Source organism: Opisthocomus hoazin, chromosome 18 (genome assembly GCF_030867145.1).
Source record: "Opisthocomus hoazin isolate bOpiHoa1 chromosome 18, bOpiHoa1.hap1, whole genome shotgun sequence".
Lineage (NCBI taxonomy): Eukaryota > Metazoa > Chordata > Aves > Opisthocomiformes > Opisthocomidae > Opisthocomus > Opisthocomus hoazin.
The window spans coordinates 14,239,121-14,266,111 of NC_134431.1; the positions used below are offsets into that span (position 1 = coordinate 14,239,121).

Genomic DNA, 26,991 nt, shown 5'->3' on the forward strand with positions numbered 1-26,991 from the left:
TTCCGAGGGAGCCCCTGCGCGTGGTCCCTCGCCCTGCATCGGGCTCCGCAGCCACGAGCTCGGCAGCAGCGTGCTCGCTCAAACGCTTTCACGCAGCCCGTGGGAGACATCTGTTATCACTGAGCTTCCAAACAGCCACGCTCAGGGTTTCAGGCGTCGCACGTGAGCATTAAAACATGGCCCAGCAGGGTCCCCCAGCCCGACAACGGGGTCTTGAGCGGAGCTCCCAAGCCCGACAGGCCCCAAGGAGCCTCCGAAGGGAGCAAAGCCCAAGCCCAGAGGAGGATGGAGATGTTCAGACCTCAGCGTCGGCCCTGCTGTAGGCACAGGAGTAATGCACGTACAAATGCAGCTTCAGATAGAAGGACTGGAAAAACATCTAGGTTTATCATTATGGCTTCAGTCAAGCTGGCAAGTGAACCCAGTACAGAAATAACGTGGCCACGGACTTCTTGCAGAGCAGCGTTGCCCCAGATTGCTCCAGGGAGCGCCCAGACGTTCTACGGAGCGCAGGCGAAGCAGCAGGCAGGGTTTGTCAGGCACCGGCTCCTCTTCTGCACGCTGCCTGGGGCGCGGGCTGACGCTGGTACACAGCAGCAGGTCAGCTTTCCCATATATGGGAAAACCCTGCTCCGATTTTTAAAGCTATGTGTTGTGGCAGTGCTGAATATGGGAATTTTATAAGCAAAGCCGAATGCTTGTTATGTCCATTTGTACGCCAGTATCTGGAACGCTGTCATGGCGCTCGCAGCTGCGAGGTATGCTTGCAGCCCTTATGCAGGCAGGTTCCCAGCGTTTTCCCACCTATTTAGAATCTTCTAATAGAAGTGGAACCAGGGATACGGCGCGGGGGAAGGTGCGATGCTGAGATGCTCTAGAAAAGCAAGTGGCTGGAGGGCCCCATACAGAGGACATTTTGCATTGGCAGTTTGGTGAGATAGCCAGCAGAGGAGAAGGATGGGCATTGCAGCAGTAAATGTGCTGCTTCAGAGGCATTATTTATGAATACATATTATTTGGATTTACACTGAGCTCGTCCCTATGCTAATCTAAATGCTTTACTCTTCCCCAAGCCATTGCAGGCTGCCCATACAGCGAGTAGACAACCAGCCTGTCATTTCTGTAATTCTTGTAATCTAATTACTGCCTGCCAGAGCAGTGAGTAACTTCTGCTAAAAATCCATGATGTACTTGCTGCCTTGATGCAGACGTCTGATCTGGAGCACGGACCAGCCAACGCTGTCCTGAGGGTTCCTGGGTGTATCAGCAGGCTGAGGTGCCCCTGGGACTGTCACCAGGGCTGAATCTTTCTCTTGGTTGGTGTTCGCCTCAGTGTGTGTGTATGACTCGTACATACAGCAATTAAAAGGCTGAGGAAAACGGGAAGGAAACAACCCTGTCTAGCTCTAGGACAAGGTAGCTGCTTTGTCCCATGGGCAGTTGTACGAAAAAGGCTTCTGCCCTGGCAGCCCAGGACGGGCAGACCCCCCCCCCCCCGCCCCAGGCACTGCTTAGAGTTCTGGGTGCTCTAAATCCACTCACTTGGGTTTTTTGTTTGTTTGCATTTAAGGAAAAAATAGAACATTAATTATTATTTGTGAAGGGCTAGATTCTCACTACAGCACAGCCCAAGTAAAGTTAAATCATACAGTAGTTACGTTGCTTAAAATATTGAGCAAAGTTTGCTGCCATTGGCCTCCTGACCACTACGTTTGAGCCAGCTGGTGCTGTTCGTGGCTCCCCTGATGTTTGTCTGTTGATTTGGGGTGGCAATGAAAACTTTCCTTTGATGCGAGCCTGAGCAGTCCAGCAACAGAAGTGCCAGCACGAGCAGGATGTGAATCTAGAAAATTGTTTTATGAACTTGTTTCAGACCAGCCGTTTTTCAGCCCTTCCAAAAAGAGCGCAGAAGTGAAATGCACCCTGGCCATTCCTTGCGTGGTCCAGGTCGCTGCTGGTTATTCCCGCCACGTGCCCTGTTTTTGGGGCAGCACCTGTGAGAATGTGCCGTTTTCTCAGTCGCTGGAGAGGAAAACATTACAGGTACTTGCTGGCTGGAAAAGAAAGATGCAGCAAGCAGCAGCTAGTTGCAAAATAGCCGCTTTAAAGCAGAAGCTGCCTGGCTCTGCCAAAGCTGAAGGGCCAGCCCCAGAATGGAATGCTTATAAAAATAAGATGGTAACCATGCAGCAGCGAAGGAGTAGAGACCGGGAAGTTTCAGTGTTACATACAACGTGATACTCTGCTTGGAAAAATATTGTCACAATTAGAGAGATATGGGCATGGGTCCATAACCCAGTACCTATCATTAGGGTGATTTTAATCTCTCATTTCCAATTTTGTCTGTGGAAGAAACTCTTTTTGGCTTGAAAATTCTCATGTGAAACGCTGAGCCAAAGGAGATGTGTCTCGTCTGGGAGAAGTTTGAAGTAATTGGTTAAGGCTGGGTTTGAATTATAGACGGGGAGAAATTTGTCTTATACCATGTCAAAACATAACAGTATATTGATTTATTTAATAATTTACAGGATGATGGATTTATTTTAGTTTAACCATGTTGATATTTATTTGATGGTTTGGATTTTCAACAAAATGGAAGAAAGTGCTCCTTTCATGCAACCTGATGGGGAAATAAAAACAAGACAGCAACCTTTGAAAACATGAATGCTGCAGCTCTTCAGTCATCCTGAGTAACAGTGGGATATCTTGATTTTCAATACTTGAGAAATCTTGCAGTCTGTACAAAGAAGGTTTTTCTCCTTTTTATTTTTTTTTTTAACAGCGGAATCTGATTTCTGTCATTTTGGTTTAAAAGATGGGCTATTCCTTGAGCTCGAATTACATCCAGAGACAAGTTTCTGCTGGGGCAGGGGCTGTAGATATGCAAGAACTCATGTAAACTCTCGGACTTCGTTCTCCTTCAGGAGTCGCAGAGGCTTCAATAAGCCCACACTGGGCACCGGTGAAGGGACAAGTCTGATCAGAGGAGGGGTGCTGGGCTGGCACTTCTGTTAGTGCTGTCGACTGAGAAAATGATAAGTTCTAGCAGGTTTAAAAAATAAACTGCTCCAGGTTTAAAAATTATTTTAGAACATAAAGTGCTAGAGAGAAGGTGTACTAAAGTGCCAGCTAGCCCAAAATCTTACAAATTTAGAAAAAAAATGCTAAAGCACTATATAAGTATTCTCTGTCTTTCTCTCTCTTCTTTTCTTCCCCCCGTTCCTGGAGCATCAGAATGACAAGACAGACACTGAATTTTCGTCTTTACCCATTACAGGCTACTTCAACAAAAAATCACTTTCTGGCTTTATAACGAACATGTCCCTGCTGAAAAGTGAGTTGGTGTGCCGCCTTCTGAGCTGTCGGTTTACGGGCAAGCGGTACCTTCTTCTGGTGTCCTGGCATGGCAAGAAATTAATAAATTGCAGACACTTAGCCACTCTTCTCGTTACACATGTCTAACAGCCTTTTGCAATCAGAGAAATGTGTTCATGTAATAACTTACCCTGTAGAATATTATTCCAACAATTAATTTACTTTCTGTGCTTTTTTGCTCTTATCTTGCCGCAGTAGGGACAGAGTGGTTCCTCTCTTGGGTATTTAGTTGCAGGGCAGACAGTTTGTGTGTAGGGAGGGGCTATTCCACATGCGCTTTCCCACATTTTGTGCCTTGTCTTGAACTTTCAACCCTCTTAGCCTGGTCTTCAATGGAGCACGTGCACCCGAAGTGGAATTGCCCTACGGGCTGGTGCTTTGGTGAGTTGTGCTAGGTCAGGCATATCAGCGTCTGTAAAAATGCTCTTCCAGCTCTGCATGGGGGGCTGTGTCTGTTACACTGGAGGTTTTGCAGATCCTACTGAGGCTGGAAAGGAGACCCAGCCCTTGGCTGCACTGTTTGGGTCCAACTCTCCTCTTTTACAGCCCTGATGTTTGATACATGTACTGGTTTATGTCACAGCCCCAGACCTTGCTCTGGTTCTGTTGCAAAAATTTTCCACTCTTGCTGCCCTCAATCTTTAATAGATAATGCTTTGAAAGCATTTTATTTATTAGAAAGACCTTAGCTGACATGATTCACCTCAGCAAGCAGTGAACGTGTGTGTGTGTGTATATATATATATATATTTATATTTATATATGTTACCCTTGCGAGGTCTACCAAGACACTCTGTGGGCACTCAAAGGTGGTGCGTCGGTCGAAGATGTTGGTCTTTACAAGCAAGGCAAAACTCTTCAGAACCAGCAAAAACTAGGTCTAACAAAAATAGTTCAAGTAAACAAAGATGTTTCTCTTTTGAGAGGAGGTAGATGTGCCTGTGTAAGGACATGATGCCTATGGAGTCTGCCCCACCACAAAGTATAAATAAAAAAAAAAAAAATCCAGAGTGGAAAATAAAAAAAACAACTTTTCAAGCATCTCGTCATTAGGACACAGTTGGTTGGTGTCTGCTGGCTGCTGCCTGGCGGTGTTTCCCCAGTAGCATTTCCCTTATTAGATGTCTTGAAGAGCAACAGCAGATTCCTCCTCTACATGTGTGGCTGAAGAATTTCAGTTTTCCACCAAAATTAAATAGGGGCATATATAATTCCATTACATCAGCAGGAGCAGGTCACGTATAGCAACGTTGCGGAGTGTGAGGGGCTGTGTGTGTGTGTCCATCACCAGCCTTTGCCTGGATTGAGCCGACGGGATGTCTCAACCTTTTTTTTGTAGATATAGTTGAAGGCAGGTGACCTTTGTTATTTAGCAGCCTTGTTGTCCTCTGATCCACCTTGGTATCACCTATATTTCCAGAAAAAATATGAAAACACTTTTAAGCATGCAGGACGGAGGTCATCTTGAAGAGGCCTCCTACAAAGTTTCTTTCCTTGGGAAAGGATTTGTTTCTTGTTAGGGAGCTTGTAGCTCTGTTTAAACTTTTTTTATAGTCCGTAAAACCAGAAGGAAAATGCTGTAGCCTAACTGCATAGCCTGTTTTCTATTGCTTGAAAACAAATTATTTCTCTTGACCTTGGTGGAAGTTTGGATGAAGTCACAGCGAAGGAATATAGCTTAACATACAGGGTAGAGGATGATGTCTGCCCCTCTTTAAATCTATGATAACCAATAAGCTTAAATAACTTAATAAGCAGTATTTCAGAAGGAGCCTGAACAGCAGAGAGGACTGGTATTTTAATTTTAATAGATTATGATCATTTGTCTAGGCAGAAAATTTAATTCATTTCTGCATCAAGCAGTGTTTTTGGCTTATAAGAGTTAATGCTTTTAAAAAACACCAGTGTTGGTTTAAAGACTTTAAGATGTAATATAAATACTTTGAAATGCAGACAGCAACATTACATTATTTTAATAAAGTAACAGAAAAATGTACTATCTGTGATACTATCAGCATGCCGGGTAGCACACCACCTGAAGCTGCTTGGGAGGTTTGCTGACAGCCCTGTTAGCTCAGGCCCTGGGTGGATCAACTTTTGTACATTTTTCAAGTCAGCAAGATTGCAAACAAGGATTTAGAGACTGTGAAGTAGTAAAATTGCAAGGGAGAGACACTGGAGTTGGAGAAAAGGGACTCTGATATTTAGTTTCTTTTTCTTGGCGTTATTTAGACTCCCAAATGACAACGTTTCTAGTTTTCTAGCACAAAGGAGGCCTCATGCTGTTCAGGATCTGCTGTAAAGTTCTAGTACAGATCATTCTGTATCCCAAACAATTTATCTAGTTCAGTGATATTTTTGTTTCACAGCTACAGTTTATAGACCCTAGTCTAATAGATGGTATTTTTGGAAACCTCTCGTTTATCTAACAGTAAAAACCAGGATGGAATATTAGCTTCCATTTAGATTTTCCTGAATTCTCTCCCATTAAATCAATAACATTATTTTTTAAAATTAAACTTTCTTTTGCTTTTAAGGAGAAAGACTAAATAGGAAAAATTAAAATACTATTTAAAACAAACACTGAGGCATAAAAAAGATATACAGCATTAATCTCAAGTAAAATAATCTGGGTGGGTTTTGTTACATTTACATCATAATAAAATGCCATTTTAATCGCAGGAATGAAACTGATTTACAACATATACTGTCAATGCTAGAGGGAAATGTGAGCAGGCCATTGTAACTTCTAGTTTGTGCCCGTCAGTCTCACATCTTAAATCCGAGCTGTTAGAGAGACCAGGAGACTGGAGAGAGAGAACCAGATCAAAAAACTTTTTGACAAGTTGACTTCCAGAAAATAACAATATGCTACCCCTGGTTTTGACTAGACCCAGGTACCTGGAAGGAGCTTTGTGAACATAACCAGTTGCAGTAGCACTTTCATTTCTGTCACAGAGGTCTAAATAAATGAATTGGCCATCTGCAATTAATTCGCATTGTGCAAATAGTTTGAAGACTGAGTCGTCTGTCTTCCGAACAGTACGATCTATTTTTAGCTTTTCAAGCAAGCCTGTTTTGTGTTCTTTGTAGAGTCAGCGACATTCTTTCAATTTTTCAGCTTAATTAACACAAAAGAAATTGTAATCTGAGACGGCCGCAGAAACAAGAACCCCCTGAAAACTATGAATTTGCAAGAAAGCAGGAGATGGCAGCTTTGCAGAAAGATAGCTGGCAAAAAGAAAGAAAAAGTCCAGAGCAGTTTGTGGGATTTTGGCTGGAGATTATATAGGCTAAATTTATACATACAGTTTGTTGAGTTACAGTGAATGCTCATGGATTTTGCAACTAATTTTGAATTCTTTATTCTGAAAATGATGAGGTCTGCAGAAAGAACATTTTCACAGGAGATAGTAACTACAACAGAAGAATATTTGTGAATAAAGCAGATTTCTGTAGAATTACGTACACATGTCTGACCTGGGTGTGAACGTTGCTGTGTGCTGCCTGCATGGTTGAGGGAACTCCGAATCCCCTCCGGATGGACTCTATGTGCTTGCAGTTGGGGATAAATCCTTATTTCAAGCTCAGATATAATCATACATATAATTTTTATTAGATTCATGCACTGGGAAATGCAAAAATACCCATGCATCACAAGATGCATTCTCCATTACATTAGTTAGAAGATATGTAGTGATCGTTTGAGTAAACGAAGGCACAGCTTATTCCTCAGAGGGATCTGAGTTACAATGTTAGTTCAAGGTACAAAAAAAAGGAAGTGAAAAGCTGAATAACCAACAGAATGCCAGCTGCAATCAGTGAACGTTCAGAAATAGTACTCTGAAATAGCGACGAGATTTCTGTGCCTGCTGGCAGGTGCTTTTCTGTTTAGATATATCAAATATACAGCATTAGCATTTGCTGTGCATTAGTATTATGCATGCGTAGCAGGTAAGCTTCCCAATTAAATGTTATCCCAAGTATCCATTTGTGGGTGCTTGTTTGAAATAGGCAAACAGAGGGAGGAGCAGTCGTAAACACTCAGCTGCCCCTCTTTGAATCCAGGCAAAGAGCTCGAAAGCCTGAAGTACAACTCCAAAAAGCGTGGCGGGGCCGTCGGCAGCCCCGCTCAGCCGGTGGCCCCTGCGGCACGGGGAGTGGGAACAGGGATTCCTGCAACACCCGCTGCACCTAGAGCCTCACGTTCCTGAGTCACTTGCACCGTCTTTTAAAAATAAAATGTAGATTCTAAGTCATAGAACGTGGAGTATTTAGAGGCATTTAGTTGCATAAAAATACAGGAAAGTGCCTAATGGGATTCTTTTTCAAGTACCATGGTTGGCATGGCAAATAGATCCAGCTGGAAGCCCTTTCGGAGGTCTACCTGCATCTTTAGGTACAGAGGTACCTTTTGAAATCTAGTCTCCAGCTGCTTTTGAAAACTATTCCCCAATGCATTTTACCAACCCTGAATATCAACGTGATCTGGTTCCTTCCCAGTACTTGTGTGTGAAAAAGTCATATCACACATTACAGAAATAATGTGCAGAAAAACGGTTTGTTTAACAAGCTGAATTCATTTCCCAGAACTGCAAGTACCTTCAAGTGTATCAAATTAAAGTAGCAGCCCTGACTGACTTCTGATTAAAATGCGATTCTTCAGTTTGTTGCAGAAATGGGCTCCTACAGGGTGCCGCTGACTTCTCTAGCTCCAACCAGTTTAGCAATAACAGAACCTCACCTCCTAAAATAAGTGCTGGGGGAGATACCTTTTGCTGCCAAGGGCTTCTGAGACTGTCTCCTCTTTTTCCTTCCCTGTGGAAACACACTCTCTTTTCCATCTTGAAATGAAAAGCGCAGCTGAGCAGTTAGGGGAAGGAGGAGGAACATCAGTGTTCTTACTAAGAAACAAGAAGAAAGTCATAAAGCTGTTGCAAAGCCCCTGTGAAGGATTAAGGAGGTGTGTAACTGGTGTGTGCAGTCAACTGGCAACGACGCTGAGAAGAAAAGGGAATTGCGGGCAGTGGTGGGACAGTTGGTTTGCTCGCCTAGAAACTCCGGAAACCTGAGCACGGCAAGCCACAGCAGTTTCTTTAAAAGCTATCTGTCTCACTTGTTTCAACTCCAGGGTCTTCACAGTGCCAGGTTTGATACGCAGTTCGAACTACAGGTAGTATGAAAGCTGCTGAGCAGGGCTGACAGTTGGTGAGGAGAATTAAATACTGCAAAAAATCAGTTTGTGTGCTTTCACATGCATTTGCACTGTGAATTTGCCCCACACAATGCTAGAGGAGGTAGAGGAAAATGAACATTAGTATCATCCTTTCCAGTATCTAAAAGCAGGCAGAAGAAAGTAACAAGCACAATTAATCAATGAACTGGGATTTAATTATTATTTGAATTTTACTTGCAGAAGTTTTCCGTCCTGGGCAATAGGCAGGCATGCCTTTTGTGTCCAAGGGCTAAATATACTGCTAATATGTTAATAAGTGTTCACTGCTTTGATTTTTATAAAGATTTGTGAGTATTTGTTAAACAATTCCACTGCATTAAGAAGAAGATAGATTTCTATGATCTGCATACTCTTAAAGTTAAATTTTTGGATCTTTGTTTAAGGAAAAGTAGATTTAATTCTTAAAGCGTAGTTAAATACAGTAACAAAACAGGAAATATGTCCTAAAGTATGTTTGTTTTAAGCCCCGTAAGAAAGTCTATTTAAGGATTCTTCTGTAAGGATGTAAACTCTGAAATACCTATTTAGTATAACAGTTGTAAAATATGTGAGGTAGTCAATCATACCTTTGGCTTTCATACTCAGCCAGGTTACTTGCCAACATAAGCAAAGACTTAAAGGCTTATTTTTTAGACGTTTCAGACAGAATCCAGTGTAAACCTTTCACTTAATCCATAATATCCTAAATATTAATTAAGTATTTCTGAAAGTAATCAACCAAATTTGTCATTTCTAAACACAGTATGAAGGTATTTTCTACTTCATCTATTTTATTCTTGCATGCTCATCTCTTAAAAGAAATACAATATTTTCTATTTTTTTAAATGCAAGGCATAATCTGCTGATCATTTCTTTAAAAGGTCTGCACCCAATATATTCTCTGTTGACTCATAAGTCTGTAGACCACTGCATTGTTAAATAGCAGTAAATATTCTTTGCTGCTGAATCACCCATGGGAAGGGTAGATCCAGCACCCAGACTGTGGGCACTGAGCGCTCCAGCAAACAGAGGGACAAAGTGCTCCATGCCCTTAAGGATTCAAGAGAATTGTTTAGGTAATTGGCTGTCTACAGCCCTTCTCCATACTCCTAGCCCTGAAAATACCCTCCTCAACAGAAGTGAAGAGACATATCCTTAAACCTCTGTCATCAGCTGGAAACGTACCTTCGTGCACAAGGAGCTCTGCACCAGGCTCGTTGCCAGAGACAGCAGGTTCAGTAGCAGTGTGAAGGACCACATAACAAGCACATTGCAGCTAATTTCTGGAAATTGGCTGGCCCACTTTCCATGAGGAATGGCCAGAAATCAAAGCTGGATAGTGTTGTTCAGCTGTCCCATCCATTTGCGTTCTTTACTCCCTACTGGTGGTCTTCCCTACACCTCTTTGGGGACTCCAGTGTGAGTCCCTTACATCTTAGCTTTACGTGCAAGCCACACAAGAGGTCTCTCAAGAATATTGAGAAGAGGTTTCACTGCTTGGCGTTTTGGGGTTTTGTTTCATTTTCTTCACAGATGTTACCTTGTTACAGCATCCCATGTAAATATGAAGGCAGTCTTCATGTACCATATGCACGATGAATCAGATACCTTCAGGATGTGTTCAACATAATGCATACATGTGGTGTAGATAGCCTTCTCAGCTAGGAGGCTGGACAAGCTGGCCAATAGTATTTGTGCGTATGGTTTGTTCTGCACGTCCACAGCAACCCTTCAAAAACACATATGTATGGTATGGTTTGCTCAGTTGATGCTCCTCGCTGTACAGAGAGGATACTACTTGCTGGTCTCTATCCATGTGAGCCACAACAAAACATAGATGAAGTACTGCAGGAGGTTTAGCTCTCCAGCAGTAAGTAGCTGTGGTGCTTCACTGTTTGATCTGTAGACAGTGCTGACTCCAAGTCTCGTTCTCTGTTCCATGCTTGATGGTCCTCAACAGGAGCTTCTAATTGTAATTTAAAGTTGTCTTCACTGCTTTCATCTGTCTTGCAGAAAGCAGGGGGAAACATCCATGTTCACGGAAAGGAAGCACAGGAGGGTCACCAGGTCTTTTCCTGTTCCTCCTCCTCTCCCCACTTTACGGGTGCTTATTGCCAGTGTAGCACACGAAGATGCTTTTTCCATGACAAATAAGGAGGGAGGGGCCAAGTCAAGCAGAAGCCGTGGGTCTGACCAAGGACAGCACAAATCCCTGGGTCAGAACTTGGAGCTCAGCCTCCTGCTCTCTTATCGAGGACTTGTCTGGTCTAATCGTCAAAACTGAAAGGGCCTGGCCTTTTAAGGGAGGGAGGAGCCAAACTATTTGTGGCTCACTTTCATTTTGATGGGAGTTGTGGCTGCTTGGCAGTTCTGAAGTATTTTATCGTCACTGCCACAGTTGCCTCACAAGGCGCTCTCATGTCACACTGGGCAGTCGCAGGAGAGCAAGACAAAATGTCCTTCATTTATGGAGCTCTGGATAAGCCATAAGCTGGTTGAAGATCTATATGTCCAGGACCTTTATACTCTAAATATGCATTTTCATAAGTGTAAAAGAGTACCTTTTCGCATTATGGCAAGTAATAGACTTTTCTGCCAAGAAGAAATCGCAGTTTCCTCACAAGATATTGCTGTGGTGCTGCAGAGCCCGGCAGACAGTAGAGGGAGCACACGTGAAGAGTCACTGTTCCCAGTGCCATGGGAGAGCGGCACTAATTGTATGTAAAACAGCTGAGAGAAATGGAAGAAAGAAATAGCAGGGTGAAAGCTGTGTTGGTTAGTAGTGTACTGGAAGTAGATGAAAGGGCTGGAGGGAACAGGTTAAATGTCTGAGTATTAGGGAATGAGGAGCTAAATATGGCATCTTAATACGGCACGTGGCAGGAGGCCAGATCTGTTAGTTCATAGATCTTAACCTGCTTCCAATATTTGGGTTTGAGCAGGATTAAAAACCAGGAGGGGAGGTTTTTTGGGTTCTGGTTTCAACAGCGATGGAATCTCCGAAGAGCAAGTTCAGTGCTGTGGCATCCAAATCCAAATTCCCATCTTGTGGGACCTTAGGGTCCAGGCCACAACGCAGCGTCGTTTCTTCTGTCTGTCTGTACCAAACAGTTGATAACTGTGATCCACAAAATAATCTGTGTGCAGCTACAGAACATAGTTAGGTGATTGTGGCTCTCTGGAAATAAAACGTAACACTTGGACAACTGATGTACCTATCAAGAACAGTGTGTGAATTTAGATTCTACCCCTCGTTTAAAAAATGTAGCATCTCCAAGGTAAAATTTTCTTATGCTCTGTGTTCGACATGTTTACATCATGCAGTACCAAAGCTAGGACAAGTTGCTAAAATATAAGGTTTCTTAGGAATCAGCTGCATTGATGGCTTTGTTATAACTGAGAATATAAATGAGAGTGACATTTATATAACAGACTTTCCAGTATAAAAGCCAAAGTCTGTTGGCTGTAAACACTCAGAAAGCTTTACCGTGAAAAATTATCACAATCAGGGGTTAGATGTTACATTTAGAGAAAACGTAGGGCAAGATGCATGAATCTGCTGGTTTTTCATCGCCTTTTTCCAAGTGGAATGACTTGAGCTGAAGTTAAGTTTTTACTACTTAAGAAGATTATATGGTTCATAGAAAAATAATTCAAACTGCTTAATTTTTAAAGCTTTTTTAATAAGAAAACTTTAAAGAGGTTCACTTTAGAATGCGATTCAAGTAGTGTAGGTAAGGTAGTTAAATATTCCCTCACTGAAATGCAGTTTGAAAAATAGACTATCATGGCACCTATACAAGTATTTCTATAGATCCTTATCTGTAAAAACAGCAACATATTTCTTTTTTTTAATTAAAGATCATTATAATTGCTAATGTATGATTGTTTGGGGGCATATGTGAGTCAAACTGTGGTTTTGAGAACACAGTTTTTGAGAACACCTTAACCTTCACCGAATCCTTCGCCCTGTACTGTAATGTCTGTGCTGGATTAAAATACAGGCCGGTGCTGGAGATGCCCCATGCCCTTGCCAAGGAGAGGAGCACCTCCAAGAGGACACATGAGAAAGCTGGGCATCACTCGGAGTAGCTGAGGAACAGAATTTCCTAAGACAGTGACCATTTTGCAGAGAAGCTAATTAGCAGTTTGGGAAAGGAACAAAACAAAGAGCCTTGGAAACCAAAGTGAAGGGGCAGAAGAGGGGTTCAAATTATTTAGCGAAGAGACACCCTCTCACAAAGAAGCAAAGCCTGCTAGGGAGAGCAGAGGCAGACTCACTGCTCCTAGAAATGGCATAATCGGGCCAAGAGGTGAATTCGAGCCTGTTTGGTTTTTTCCATGTATTTGTTCCTTACTTGTGTGTTTTTGTTACCTTTTTTTACTGGGTTTTCTTGGAGGTGGGGCTTTTTTTTAAGACTTAGGTCTCTATGATTAAGAGGTTCCTTTGCTAAGCCTATATTACTTTGTTTCATAGTCCTTTAAGGATACTAGTGGAAAACCAGAGTTTCTCACAGCCAATATACTCTCAGGCAATGTACCAAAAGAACTGTCTCCAGAAAATCGTTCCATAAGTGTTGATGTGTCTAGATAGTGGCTTACACCATGGAGTAATCTTCAGCTCGGGTCTTCAAAGCTAGCCAGTAGTGATTCATTCACGATGTATATCTGTCTAGACACGAAACTTGATGCAATAAAAAGGTTTCTTACTCAGGTGTGAAGAGACTGTAACAATTACATAATTGTTACTAGGGCAGGAGGTCTCAAGTCAGGGTAGGTTCTTACTGCCATGTCTTTCCCCATCTTCTCTGCGTGCAGGCCACTTTGGAGTGTTTGGATCTGGCCAGTGAATGTGTGCTTCTGCCATCTCTCACTGGAGTCGTTTGCTCCTGCCAACAGGTTTCACATTGATGCTTCTATAAAGAGACCTGCTGCAGGACGCTCTTTGGGGCAGTGAGATCCTGCTGTCCATTTTCTTAGCCGATGAAAACACTGCCTCGGCGCTTCACGTGCTTAATTTCATACTATAATCTCAGTTTCAGCTCTCTGGTAATGGGAATTTCTTTATTCATCCTTAGGCAAGGAATTTCTTAGCCTTTTTAACTTTACTCTTAAACAGTGCTAAGCATATTCAGATCACTGAAAAACAGCGTGTTTGCAAGTCTTCACTGCACAGTTTGAGCTTGTAGCTCTTGTGTCTTAGATTGGGTCATTATCCCTATGCCCATCAGCTTTTAGGGTGAAGAAGAACTAATTCTTTATATTTCTAGACTGAAAGTTAGGAGACGGTCTGTGCTGGTAGATCATGGTGGCTCTGTTTCTGCTTTGTGGCCATTGTCATTCAGCTGGGTACGGAGTCTCCAGCAACACAAATGCCTTGATCCACCGTGGAGGGTATGATACCAAATAAATGTAACCAAACCTTATAGGCAAGATGATGGTTGCAAAATAAAATGGGGTTATCACAGTGTGTCACAATTGCCTTGTCCCTTTGGCCTGGCAGAACTGTGAATTTATAAACTCTCTCACTAGTTTCTTCACTCGAGGAAAGCAAACCCAGGAAGCTTAAACTCCATTTTTCTTTCAAATGAATATTAATGGCAAATGTTTTAAGGCACTTGCTCAGCTCTGTAATAATACACACGTCCATTGATGAGATGGTCCAGACAGAACAGGGGATTAGGAATACGGAATTTAAGACTGAATTCGAAAAGGCAGCACTGGAACTTCAGGCCCCAAAATATCCTCTGAAAGTTTGGCTTTATTTCACGCTGTCGGTCAGGATTCTCCTTACAGCGCCACTATATTCATAATAATGAAATGCATTAAATCCACCCTTTCCTGTGTGCCTCACAAGACACAGCACTGTGCATTCTCAGCACATGTGTAGTTTTGATAAAGAGACATTATCGAGCCTGAAATCATTTTAAACAAAACAAATAATGCGGCTGCCCAGCACTTCCTCTGGAAGTAGTTCCTTGGACAAATCTTCCTTAGCTCTCACGTGTATGGAGTTAGTATATATATCCCTCAGTAACACCAATTCACAGAAAGAATTTTTCAGAATAAATGTATGGCTGTGTATTTTATATATAGGGTGTGAAATGCAGCCCCGCAGGAGGGCCCTGCCTTCAGCCCAGGGTTGCCGGTGCCAGGAGGGACTCGGCATCTTCCAAACGTGCAAGGGCAGGCGAGGGGGAATGGGTGTCCCTGTGCCATCACCCCAGGGCTGCCGGGTTACCAGGCACTCTGCTTCCTCAGCGGCTGGCAGAGGAGCTGCAGCTTGAAGGAGGCAGTGGGATAAAAGCCGTGGGATCCCCTGCCCCTTTCAGCATCCCTGCATCCTTGGCCATTCCGAGGGCATGGTGGCTTTCCACCAAAGCCCTTCTGCTGAGCCAGCCGTGAGCCTGCGGAGCGACAGGGAGGGGATCTCCACGTGCAGCCTTCGTCACCGATGAGCTTGCGGGGAGCTCGGGGCTGACACCCGGGAAGCGGGCGGCAGGCTCCGGGGCCGGTTCAAGTCCTGGGAGCTCCTGGCCTCTGAGGACCAGGGGCTCTGCCGCGCTGCTGGCTCTCTGTTGACACAGCGCAGGCTAAGCTGTAAAAAGCCGATTGCTTCAGAAGCGAGCAGGTCACTCTTAGTCAGACCAGAGAGCGTGTACAGAGCAATGGAAAAACAAATTCGTTATTGTAACACCAGAGAGCATAAAGCAAACCTGGAGGTGACCTGCAAAAGAAGCCAGCACCAGGTTTCTGCCCTGGTTGGTGCTTTATGGTGTACAAAGAAAGACTGAGAAGCGTGCAGGCTTTTTTTTTTTTTTTTTTTCTATTTTCAAAATAAAAAGTATCTTTGTCTGGTACTTTGAATGCAGCAAGCATGCTGATTCTAGCTTTCCCTAGTTTTGCTGGAGGGCCTGTGGGAGAAGGACGCAAAAGAATACTAGCAGCTTTCTCAGCATTTTCATTTAAGAAAAACAGTGTTAAGATTTTGAGCAGAGCCTATTTTTTTCATGTAATGTTGCTGAGAATGTCTGAGTTAAAGAGGTGTTAAGAAAAGGAAGACAGACGATTAAAAAAAATTGCTTCCTTTTTGAATAATTATTTTATGATGAAACGTGTAGCAGAAGGGCTTAAAGGTCACCAGTGAGATCAGGGCCCCTTGGTTCTCGATACTGTGCAGACATGTCGGAAGTAAACAGCTTACAACCTATATGAGAGAAGCAGATAAAAGACGGTTGGAAAAAGAGGCACAGAAAGGCGCAGTGGCTTGGCCAAGGTCACGCACGGATCTGTGGCTGTGCTGGATCGGACCATCTGCCTGTGGTCAGGTCTCCTGGATCCCATTCCCTTCTCTGATCCCCGCACTCACCTCTTTTCCATTGCCGTTTTGTGAGCGTTCAAACAGCCCTGGGCTGGGTCTGCAGGAGGGGATAATCCTTCACCTCTGCTGGTTTTCATGTGGCAGAGGCAAATCCCAGTGCTGGACCACGAGGTCTGACCCAGCCTGGGGCTGGAGCTGGGTGCAGACCCCGACTCCTGCCTGGTTCCCACAGCCCTGGCAATGGATGGCTTTCCTGGCTCCGTCCGAAACAGAGCAACGAGGGAAATTTTTCATCGCACACCTAAAGAATTGGAGGCAATTCATTGTTTTATATACATTTCTAATATCTAAGACAAAAAAAAAACCACCAACCTCACCAGAAAGACTTATTTGGAACACTGGGAGAGGGTCTAAGTTTTGCAACTGCCCTAGGGTGTGTGGGGAACTCTAATTTAACATCGAGGCACTTAAGAAGTAATGATGCTGTTAGTCTGCCAGACAGCCAGATTCTTCCAGGAAAAATAGGGTACAAAAGACCCCTATTCTATAATTGTGTCTGTCTGTAATTTTAGGATCTAGGCTTAACGTTTTTCCATCTATAGAAAAAGATGGGAGGAAATACTCTTTCTGAAAGGGAGCACTTTCAGGCCTTTAGCAGTGCAGAGACAGGAGCAAAATCACAGATCTGTTTTCTTTGCAGATCCTCTCTAATAATGGCTCCTGGTGTTGAGAGTATTGTGGTTTGCTAGCACTAAAATGTAAAGTTATTTTGAGCGTGAAAGCTTGAACATCGTGCTATTTAAAAAAATGTAAAAGAAGGAGAGGAATGTTTACAGGACATTAAAACCTGTGTGACAACTTAGCAAGAACTATTTTAACAATCCTCTTATTCCCCTTCCTGTTATGCGCCATAAAATGAGAGTGCGGTGTCTGTAATAAATAATATTAGCGCGGAGATACAGCTCACGGTGCTGCCAGAGAGCAGGCTGGGTCAGGCTGAGCCCACGCCAGGCTCAGCCCCAGCTCCCACCCTGCGCCGGTGGGAACCGCGGCCGGTGCTGGGCTCTTGGCTGCCGCGTGTGCCGGGAGGCGAAGCCGGGAGCCTCTCCTCCTCTGCTGACCTCCCGGCAGGAGAAAGCCTTGGAAGCTTCGTGCTTCTTCGCAGGAGCTAACTCTGAGCTGGGATTTTGAAAACACAGCCTCTACTGCTACTGCCTCTGTGGGTTTTGTGACCCAAATGTAACAAGGATTACAGGAGAATAATTCTTTATAAAAAAGTTTGCATTCGGGGGTAGGTCTGGAGTGAATGTTGACAAATATTGAAACTAAGTCTGAGAAAAGACTTGTTCCAATTTCTTTTTTTTTGAGTAATCGGCATTCCATATGTGTTATGCGGAGAGCTAGGATGTGCTGCTACTTCTGTTACAGAAGAGGAGTTTTTTTTAATAAAGTGCAGTGAAGAATACATGAGTAGTGAGAAGCAATATCAGGGAAACAACACTGCAAGAAAATAAGAAAAGCTGCTAGGTGAAAAGTTCTTACTCGGTGTGTTATTTCCATAATTCTGTGAGTTCCTTAAAGTCTCTTTTAATATTTCTGAGGAAAAGCCTCAAAGTGAAAGGACGGAGGCAAGTCTTTGTTTGTTTGTTTGTTTTGTTTCAAGGAAGGTCTTGGTTAATTCTGTTAGTAGACGTTGGGCTTGTTTTTATTTAAAAACAAAACAAAAATCCCTCTCAAGTGTAGAATTTCTGTATGGAAAAGTTCTTCTTCTTTGCCAGAGAGGGAAGTATCTCCTTTTCATTCTGTTTGTTTTGGAGTATCTGTCCTTAAGTGTTTTGTGTTTGTTCTTTACTGAATCCATTAGTGGTGCACGAATGTCTTCCTGACAATGCTCGTGTTGCTGCATTCGCCTAGGCTCGCTCTTTCCCATCTGACAGAACAAGCATGTCGTTCTACTCGATGGCCCTGCTTTGCCCTCCCTGGGTTTGATTGATAATGGCTTAATTTCCTACCTTGTTTACTTTTTAATGCTTTTTAAAGTGATTTTTGTTCTGGCCACCACAAAGGAAACAGCTGAAAAAAAAAAACCCACATTGGATTTTTGCTCCAATTCCAATCTGTTTGCTTTGGTTTTCCTTTTCAGATTATTGTTTGGCTTTAATTTGTTTGTTTCTCCTTTAAACGGGCTTGAGATTACTCAAGGGTTCCTTGTTCAGCAGGTCAAAGGGTAACTTGGAGACTTTGAAACCGTCTCCCTTTTTATCACCAAGTTTCGTTCTTCCAAGAGTCCAAAGGATTTTGCGGGATGATAGCTCGTGGAGGATGCCTCCATCTAAGCAAAGCGTGAGCAGCAGACCTGAGTCATTGCAAGAGGCTACGGGAGCCTTTCTAGTGATCCAAGCAGATGAAAAAAACGCTGATCTAAGTCTAAATCAGAACCTTAATCAATCCTTATGTATAATTAACTAGAAGACTAAGTTTACTGGGGATTAAATACATTTTAATTGATAGATCTGCTACTCAGCTACCAGTCACTTGTATGGCCCAGGGTGAAAGCCCACAGTTCTGTATTTCTAAAGCTAAAAATTTTAACAGACTTCAAACCAGAGAGGTATCAGTACACAAAAATATACAGTGTGTGCTATTAAAAAACGTCCTTTAAATGAAAGAGTCAATCTGTCCCAGAGATAATCCCTTTTAAAAGAGCGAAGTCTGTTTGAACTGCTCAGCCACGGCACTGTGAATTTGTAGGACAGCAAAACGAAGCGTTGAGTAATGTAGGCTCCCTAACAAACATTCACAGCTACTTCTTATTTCTGCATAAGATTTTAATCCTCAAAGGTTCTGTGCACAGGGAGAACTTCTTCTGCACCTTTCTAATATAAATTCACTTACTGCTTATTTTTTCCCTGTACTTTAAATCCCTTTAAAACCTTGGGGGGGGGGGGAGCACCTCTAAAATCTTCATTTCTTAAAAAGATATACAGAGATAATAAATTTCAAGTGAATCACAGAGCGGAGAAGAATGTATAGTTTTTTTTTTTTAAGAAAGTGGGGTATAGACATTATCCTACAATACTGCGTATTCAGCTGGGGGGGAATTATAGGGTTGCAGATTCTCAGTGAAAACAGATGAAACGGTCTTCTCCGTGAGAGTTGCCCTTGATGTGCTTAGCAGCTCTGACCCAGACTCTTAGAAGTGGAGCAGTCTCACAGGTGTGAGGACTAAGGAGAGGGGATAACCGAGATGCGTGGCTGTAGCTGCATTTTCAAGTTCGTAGTGAAGTGATCCGTAGTGTGTTGTTCTCTGATCCACTCCTTGACATCTTTAAATCAGAGAGTATTTTTCTGTTTGTTTGGTTTTTTTTTTCCACACAGACAAGCCTAGCTCTCTTTCGGTTCATCCTGATACCATAGAGAGGAACGTTACGAAGTTTACAGTCTGTTTTCAAGTGGAAAGAGTCTGAAGTAAATCCGAGATAAAGGTGTTGCTATAAGAACTATTTGTTTCATGTGTTCCCCAGATTGATTGAGCTCTGTATCCTTCCATGAAAAAGACTTGCTGAAAATAGGCTATTTCCTATAAACAGAAACAAAGGAAATTGTACAGTTACATCACCACTATTGCTTTTACTTTTTGAACCACAAAAAAACTTCTCTGCTGTGTCTCCTCAGCCGTGGTAGGAACCAAAATCCAGGCTAGTCTAGCGGCAAGGACGGCTGGCAACCTCCTCGAACTGAGCTGCGGTGCCATTTCACTCCTGTTGCTAAGGGATGCTCACGCGTGATATCGTCTCTATCTTCCCTTCCAAATGAGCACATCGGTTTGGACACAACCCCACCCCCCCAGTTCACAGCCAAAAGTTTATGAGGCCATGTTCACTGCAGAGAGCGTGAGCCTGTGAGGAGCTGTACAACTGTCCCATCTGAAGCGTAATTCCCGTTTCTTTTTTCTGGAGGCTGGGGCATCCACAGTGCTCAGTACCTTCAACGTCCTAACACATATGAATTGCTTGCAATAGGAAATAAGGGTGTTTGTCACCTGGAGGGTTTGGAAGGCATCCGTGGTGTAGGGTGGACATCCTGACCTGGGTCTCACCATCACCTGTAAAAACAAAGAGTAACTCGAGTGAATTCAGAGCCTAACTCTGATCGACTGAGAGCAAAACTGCTGCAGCACCAGAATTGTAAGCAGAAAGTTTTACTCATTCAGTTAGAAAGAGAAAAGAATGGAACGACCTGATGTGTCTCAGAAGCATTTTTTTCAAATGGCTCAAAATCTGCTCTGTTAAGAAAATAGTAGCTGCAAAGACAACTCTCGCATTTACATTTTCCAGCCAGTGTTTGTGAATTTTACAACCGTATTTCCTTGTCTCTTACCTATACAAGTGTGAATATCCTCATGCACAAATAAGGGAGACTACCACAAGGAAAATGCATTAAAACATATGCCATGGTCTGACAAATATAAATATATTAAAATAGGAAAAAGAGAGTATTTTTCTTGAGGTCCTTTTGAGTGATTATAGGGGTAGGTATTATATGTAAATCTTAAAAGGAAAGAAGTTTTTGTGTATAGGGTGGGGGAAGCTTAAGGGACATGTACTTTTCAACAAGTTCTTTCTCACTTGTGCTGTTATTGATAGTCTGCTTCTGCTTTAAATCTAAATCTAACCATTTCTAAATGAAGCTAATATGGTTGTCCTAGCTGGGAAGAGTAAAGTCTGCAAAAATCATCCACTTCAGTAGGACTACTCAAGTGAGTAGAGTATGTGTTTATTTACAGGATCGGGCCATTGCTACGAATCTTCCCCCAGTCTCAGGCACCAAACAGTAGTTTTTGGGGCAGAAGCTGTGGAGAGAGAACAGATGAAAGAATTGCAATGAAATTCCTCCTTCCAAAAAAAAAGGAAAGAAAATTAAGAGATCTGATGATTTTCATTAGAATGTAATAGAAGTTAGGCCAATTAAAAAAGCCATTAAGTTATCAAGTGGAATGAAATGGATTATAGAGCTATGAAACTTTACAATACACGTCCCCCGCAAATATTCCATTAAAATATTACTCCCTTTGAATCACCCCGCCGCCTATCCTTGTGAGATCTTTTCTGGGTTGAGAAGTGAAACGGGAGAGTATTGTTTCACACTGCCAACCTCCCCATTCTTTTGTGACATCCTTAAGCGAAGATGCCTCTCGGTGTCTCAGAGTCTTTGCATTTCCTTTAGACTGAAAAAAACCTGCAACAAGATCTGAGGCTGTTGGCTGTTATATTCAGACACAGAAAGAATATTACCGAAGTTGAATTTCATCTGTAAGTGTGCAGTGCTCACCATCTTCTGTATGTAAACTCTTATCTCCCATTAATTTAAGTAGTGCAGGATTGAGTCAATAGGTGTAAGTCTTCTAATGTCTCTTACAGCCACTTCCACATTCACGTTACCTTGCAGTTTTGGAAAATATTTATGCCTAACATGCAGCAGAGTCCTTTAACGCCCTCTTTGGGGTATTTTCAAACCTCAAGTAGTTAGACTTTTATCAGAGAGGCACTACGCCCATACATAGAGTTATTGCATCTTTGCATTTATTTGTTCCTAAGACTGCAGGTTCTTCAGAAGTGAGCTTTAATTTTATGGTGAGTTGGAGGTCAGATTTTGCCTGCACTTACCCTTCTGGTGGCAGGAGTCTGGTGAAACTGAAGTTCATGGATTTTTACAATATGGAAGCTAATGCAACCAGTTCCAATAAGAAACAGAATTTACTCTAGAGACACATCAGCAGCATCATGTTATTTAAACAAATAAAAAAGAATGAGAACAGCTAACGTGTTGGTATGCTTGCTTTTCAGATGGTGCTCTCCTGATCAGGGCAGCACTAGAAAAGAACCGCAGCGATTTGGTGGGTTTGTGAAGTACGGTTGGTGCCTTGTGTCCTGTTGTATTTCAGAAAGACCAAAAAGTCTGTTATTGCTGATAGGTTTAACAATTTCGGAGTTTTCTTTTTTGTTTTCTGTAGCTTTTGACAGTTTCACACTTTGATAACATTTGTAATACAAGGAGCTAATTCTTAATTCTGTTGTGAGTAAAAGGGAGTTTTGTGGATTAGCTGAGTGTGTTTTCCTTTTCCAACCACCTCACACCTTGTTCAGCCCAAAAAGACGGAGCACAGGGTGTGTGTACCGGGAGGGCAGCAATGCCGGTGCCTCAGCGCAGCAGCTGACGGCCGTTGCAGTTCAACCTCACCGAGCCCGTCCCGGTTTGCGTTTGGGACAGGGATGGGTGTGCGCTGCTGGACAACAGCGTTTACACAGCAATGACTCCCTTGTCGGTGGGTGCTTTGGCTTATTTACCGCTCCTCTGACCCTATGCTAACGCCGCTCACCGTTCACCAAGATTTTAGCCTTTTGTGTATCTCCAGCAATAACTTTTGTCTTGTTTGTGTATTCCTTCATGTCTGGAGCCTGAGATAGGCTCCCTGCCCCCGGAGCTGGGACCTGGAGGGAAGCAAAGCCTGGAGCCTGGGCCAGATCTTCCCTGCTGCGGGAGGTGGCAGATACTGGCATTTCTGCATTCTCTTCATATCTGCGACCATAAAAAAGCTAGGAGGTTTTATAATTTTCAGTCTGAATTCTGCTTTATTGAGTCCTTTATGCCTTGTAAATACCACAGTTAAAATATATTTGAATAATGTGTATTACATGGAAACAATACAAATAAATAGAGGACCTATAAAAGATACAAGGAATTATTATAATCTTTGCCTCAGATGAATCTGGGCATTGCTGAGCCGAGTCTCTCTAAGACCTTTTAAAACTGCCTTAGCCTGAAACACCACCTGGAGAAGTCAGTAAGTCTCTCCACTGACTCCAGAGCTCTTTGGGTCTGTGTACCCCAAAGTTGTGGCATTTAAGAACAGACTGAAAGTGCCAATAACTCCTCAAAGACCAAGATTTGGTGGTGGTGGTCCCTGTTCTCCAGAGGTCCACCTCTCTTTCAGCAAGGGCAGCTAAACAGATGTATCTGATGACACCGACTGTGACCTTCTAGCTGTTTGCTCTGTTCACGTAATTATTTCACTGTAGATGGTTCTAAATATAGTAACTCGATGACGTAAGAAGGTGTGTTCATGGGAATAGTGTTGCAGATAATTGAATTTTGCAAATGAGGATAAATAATTCAGGTATAAGGGCATTTCACAAATCTCAGGGGGGTAGAGAAAAACCACCTGTGTGTTTTAGGGAACCAGGTTTCCCAAAGAGTAAAGCACCAGTCACTGCTTTCCAGATGTAGCCGATAAGCTCGTGTGCGACAACTGCAGCGTAGTTCATGTAACGAAGTTTCAAAAATATTTTAGCAGACAAAATGGAGCCAGACAGCTGGCAAAACCATGCAGAGCAGCAACTGCATGCACCAGGTTGTACTCCACCGGTCCACCCAGCGCAACTTGGTCCCTGTGCCCCCCCGTCCCCAAGCAGGGAACACCTTTCCCCAGAAATCAGTGAAACTTAAAATTCATAGAATGGTTTGGGTTGGAAGGGACCTTAAAGATCATCTGGTTCCAACCCCCCTGCCATCAGCAGGGACATCTTCCCCCAGCCCTGGTTGCTCAGAGCTCCATCCAGCCTGGCCTTGAACACTGCCAGGGAGGGGGCAGCCACAGCTTCTCTGGGCAACCTGGGCCAGGGCCTCACCACCCTCATGGTGCAGAATTTCTTCCTAACATCTAATCTAAATCTGCCCTCTGTTAGTTTAGAGCCGTTCCCCCTTGTCCTATCACTACACACCCTGGTGAAAAGCCCCTCTCCATCCTTCCTGCAGGCCCCTTCAGGCACTGGCAGCTGCTCTAAGGCCACCCCGGAGCCTTCTCTTCTCCAGGCTTCCCCAGCTCCCTCAGCCTGCCCTCGTAGCAGAGGTGCTCCAGCCCTTGGATCATCTCCGTGGCCTTCTCTGGCCCCGCTCCAACACATCCACGTCCTTCCTATGTTGGGGGCTCCAGAGCTGGCCGTAGGTCGCTAGGCGGATATTCGAAGTTCATCGATAAAATGTGTATAAATACATACATATACACACACATCAGTACTCGGCACAGCAGCTTCTGCAGGAATTACTGCTCCAGTGCGAAGTGCCCCGGGGCACGGCTCCCTCAGCAGCCGCTCGCACCCGCGGGGTCTCACCCCCCGCTCCCGCAGCGCTTCCCCGCGCCGCTTTCGCCCCGACGCGAGCCTCTCCCGCAGGCCGCCCGCCCGGGGAGGGGCACCCGGCAGCCCCGGCACCGTGCGGGAGGGCCCCGCGGCCGGTTCGAAGAGGGCGCCGGCGGCGGCGCGGGCTGACGCGGGGGGGTCACGTGAGCGGCCGCGCTCCCAGGGTGCAGCGGGGGCGCGCTGGCCCCACCCCGCCGCGGAGCCGCGCCACGGGGGGAAGGGAAAAATAAAAAAAATTAAAAAAAAAAGGGGGGGGGGGGGAAGGAGAAATGCGGGAGAGAGCAGGGAAAATAAGACGGGGAAAAATCCTCCCGTGAGGGACGGGCTTTGCTCGGGGGGCAGAGACCAAACGGGGCTTTTTTATTTTTTTTTATTCCTTTTTTCCTGCTCCCCGCTCCCCGGAGAAGCCGAGAGGACTCCGCCGCCGGGAAACCCAATGTGAAAAAGCAGCAAGGAGAGAGGGGGAGAAAAAAGGGGAAAAAAAAAACAGCGGGGGGGCTTGGATTGCCCCCCCCGGCCCGGTGCGGGAGGAAGGACCCGCGGCGAGGGACGGGGACCCGACCTCCGCCGAGAGCCGGAGCTGCCGTGACCCCCTCGGCGCGGGGGGCGAGGCGAGGAAGAGACGTTTCCCGATCCTCCCCGCCGAGGATCTGGGGAGGTTTCCGCGCCTGGAGCCCGCGCCTTTGGATCTAAAGAGGATTTTTTTTTTCTTTTTTTTTAATTTTTTTTTTTTTTTTTTTTTTTTTGGTGGGGGGGTGGCACCGGAGCTGGATTTGTTCCCGTGCGTGCGGCGCGGGGGGGGGCATTCCTCTCCCCTCTAGAGGAGCCGGCGGCCCGGCCGGGAGCGCGGAGATCCCCGCGGATCGCTCCGCATCGGGCCCTGCCGCCGCCGCCCCCCCCCACCCCCCCCTTGGGGAAAGGTGCGCGGAGGGGATCGGCGCGGGGCTGAGAGGGGGGGCGGGGGAGGAGAGGCAGCTGCAGCTGCCGGGAGGAGGCCCGGCGGAGCGGCGGCAGCAGCAAAGTCATCGCCATCGGTCCCCCCCTTGGCCGGCTCCGGGCTCGGCTCTCTCCATGTCTCTGGCTCTGGGCAGCGGCCGCCACAGCAGCGAGTAGGGGGGGAGGAGGAGGAGGAGGAAGAAGAAGAAGGGAGCCCGGGAGAGTGCCTCCCTCCCTCCCTCCCCCCGGCAGCCCCGGCCGCCTCCCGTCCCCTCGCCCCGCGTCCGCTGCCTCCCCCTCCCCAAGATGGGCTGTTTAGGGAACAGCAAGACGGAGGATCAGCGCAACGAGGAGAAAGCGCAGCGGGAGGCCAACAAGAAGATCGAGAAGCAGCTGCAGAAGGACAAGCAGGTCTATCGGGCCACGCACCGGCTCCTCCTGCTGGGTAAGGGGCCGCGGGCAGCGCGGCGCCGGGGTCCGCCCGCTCCCGGCCGGAGGGAGGGCGGCGGGGCCGCGCACCGGCCGCCCGCCCGGGTGCGGGGAGGCCAGAGGGGAGAGGTGGGGCCCGGGGGGAGCCGAGCTGCGGGGCCCAGCCCGTGGCGTGGGGCCGCCGGCGAGCCCGCTCCCGCCGGGGATCCGCTAGCGCCCGGGGGCCCTGAGGAGACCGGCGCGGTGCGGTGGAGCCTGCCGGGTTCGTCGGTCCGACGGCGGGTGGGGAGGTCTCGGGTAGCGCCCAGGGGCCCGGGGGCAGGCCCCGCAGGTACGGGGCTGCGGCTCGGGGCCGCTCTCCGCCCGCGGGGACAGCGCCCTGCTGCCGGGGGGGGTGGGGTGGGGCGGGCAGGCCTCGGGACCGAGCGTGAGGAGGTGGCCGGGGATGCCGGGCCGGCCGCCGGCGAGGGGCACGGGAGCGTCGGGCCCGAGGGGGAACCTGGGAGATAAACAGGGCAGGGCGCTGACAGGGGCCGCGGGCCCGCCGCGGGCGTGCGGAGCGGCTGCCGCGGGGGAAGGCCGGTCACCGCGGCCTGGCGGGAGCCGCCGGCCCAGGGCGCTCCCTGGCCGGGCGGGCTGTGGCGAGTGCTGCCGAGGGACGCGCTGCCAGGCCGGGGAGAGGAGGAAGAGGAAGGGAGGAAGTCGGGGAATCGTTTGGGGGAAACGGAGGGAGGATGTCGGTCCCGGAGGGAAGCGCGGCGGGCGGGGGCGAGGAGCCCCGTGGCGGGGGGAGCGGCGGCGGTGCCGGGCGGGCAGCGGGCGCGTCCCCCGGCCGGCTCGCTGGGCTGGCTGCCGTCGCTCCGTTAGTGAAGGCATCGCGCGTTCCGAGGGAGGGGAGCGCTTGTAGCTTGGGCTCGGGCGTTGCTTCAGCGGTTAATTTAGGTTACCCGCGTGTGTCGCGTTTTTCGGGAGATAGGTTTAGAAACGCGGGATGTGGCTTCAGGGAAGGGGAAAGGTCCGAAAATCGTTGTCGGAGAGGACGAGGAAATGTTCGTCAGGCTCATGATTTCAAAGTAGTGTTTCAAAAGAAGATTTAGTTGGGAGACGCGGGGTGTTTTGGTCGCGGCGAGGGACGGCTGGTGCACGTTCTGCAGGGTTCTTGGCGTGGAGCAGGGGCTGGGCCTCGGTGAGCTGACTCAGTTCTGGGGTGAGACGGCCGTAATGGGGGGGGGAAATTAATTTTTGAAGGTTGTGAATTTGGAAATGTACTCTTGCCGATAAAATCTTTCAAATGCTAATTTGAAGAAAGAGGGTTAACGTACACGGGGAGTGCCTGGGACGACAGCAGCACCTGCAGCGCTGAGGAGTCTGCTGGGGCTCCGGCGGGAAGCTTTGAGCAGGGCAGTTTGGAATTCAGCTCTTGGGGAACGTCTTGGACTTCCAGATCTCGGGCTGAACATTACAGAGAGACGTAGAGCCGTTTCTCATCGAGTGGGTTACTTTCACGAGAGGCAGAA

At 46.1% G+C, this 26,991-nt stretch overlaps 1 protein-coding gene across 5 annotated transcripts in view; it reads left to right on the forward strand.

The window, feature by feature from the left end:
* Positions 1-26,991, forward strand: part of GNAS (GNAS complex locus) — a 164,963-nt gene that overhangs the window by 34,535 nt on the left and 103,437 nt on the right. Inside the window, exon 1 of one of the 5 annotated variants that reach the window (XM_075439042.1) lies at positions 24,386-25,490. The exons of 3 other annotated variants lie outside the window; for them this stretch is intronic. In XM_075439042.1, coding sequence (XP_075295157.1) covers positions 25,352-25,490 — 139 coding nt within the window. In that variant the 5' untranslated portion in view covers positions 24,386-25,351. Of the gene's footprint in view, positions 1-24,385; positions 25,491-25,732; positions 25,806-26,991 lie in introns of those variants that run through there. One more of the 5 variants, XM_075439043.1, reaches the window with a different exon arrangement.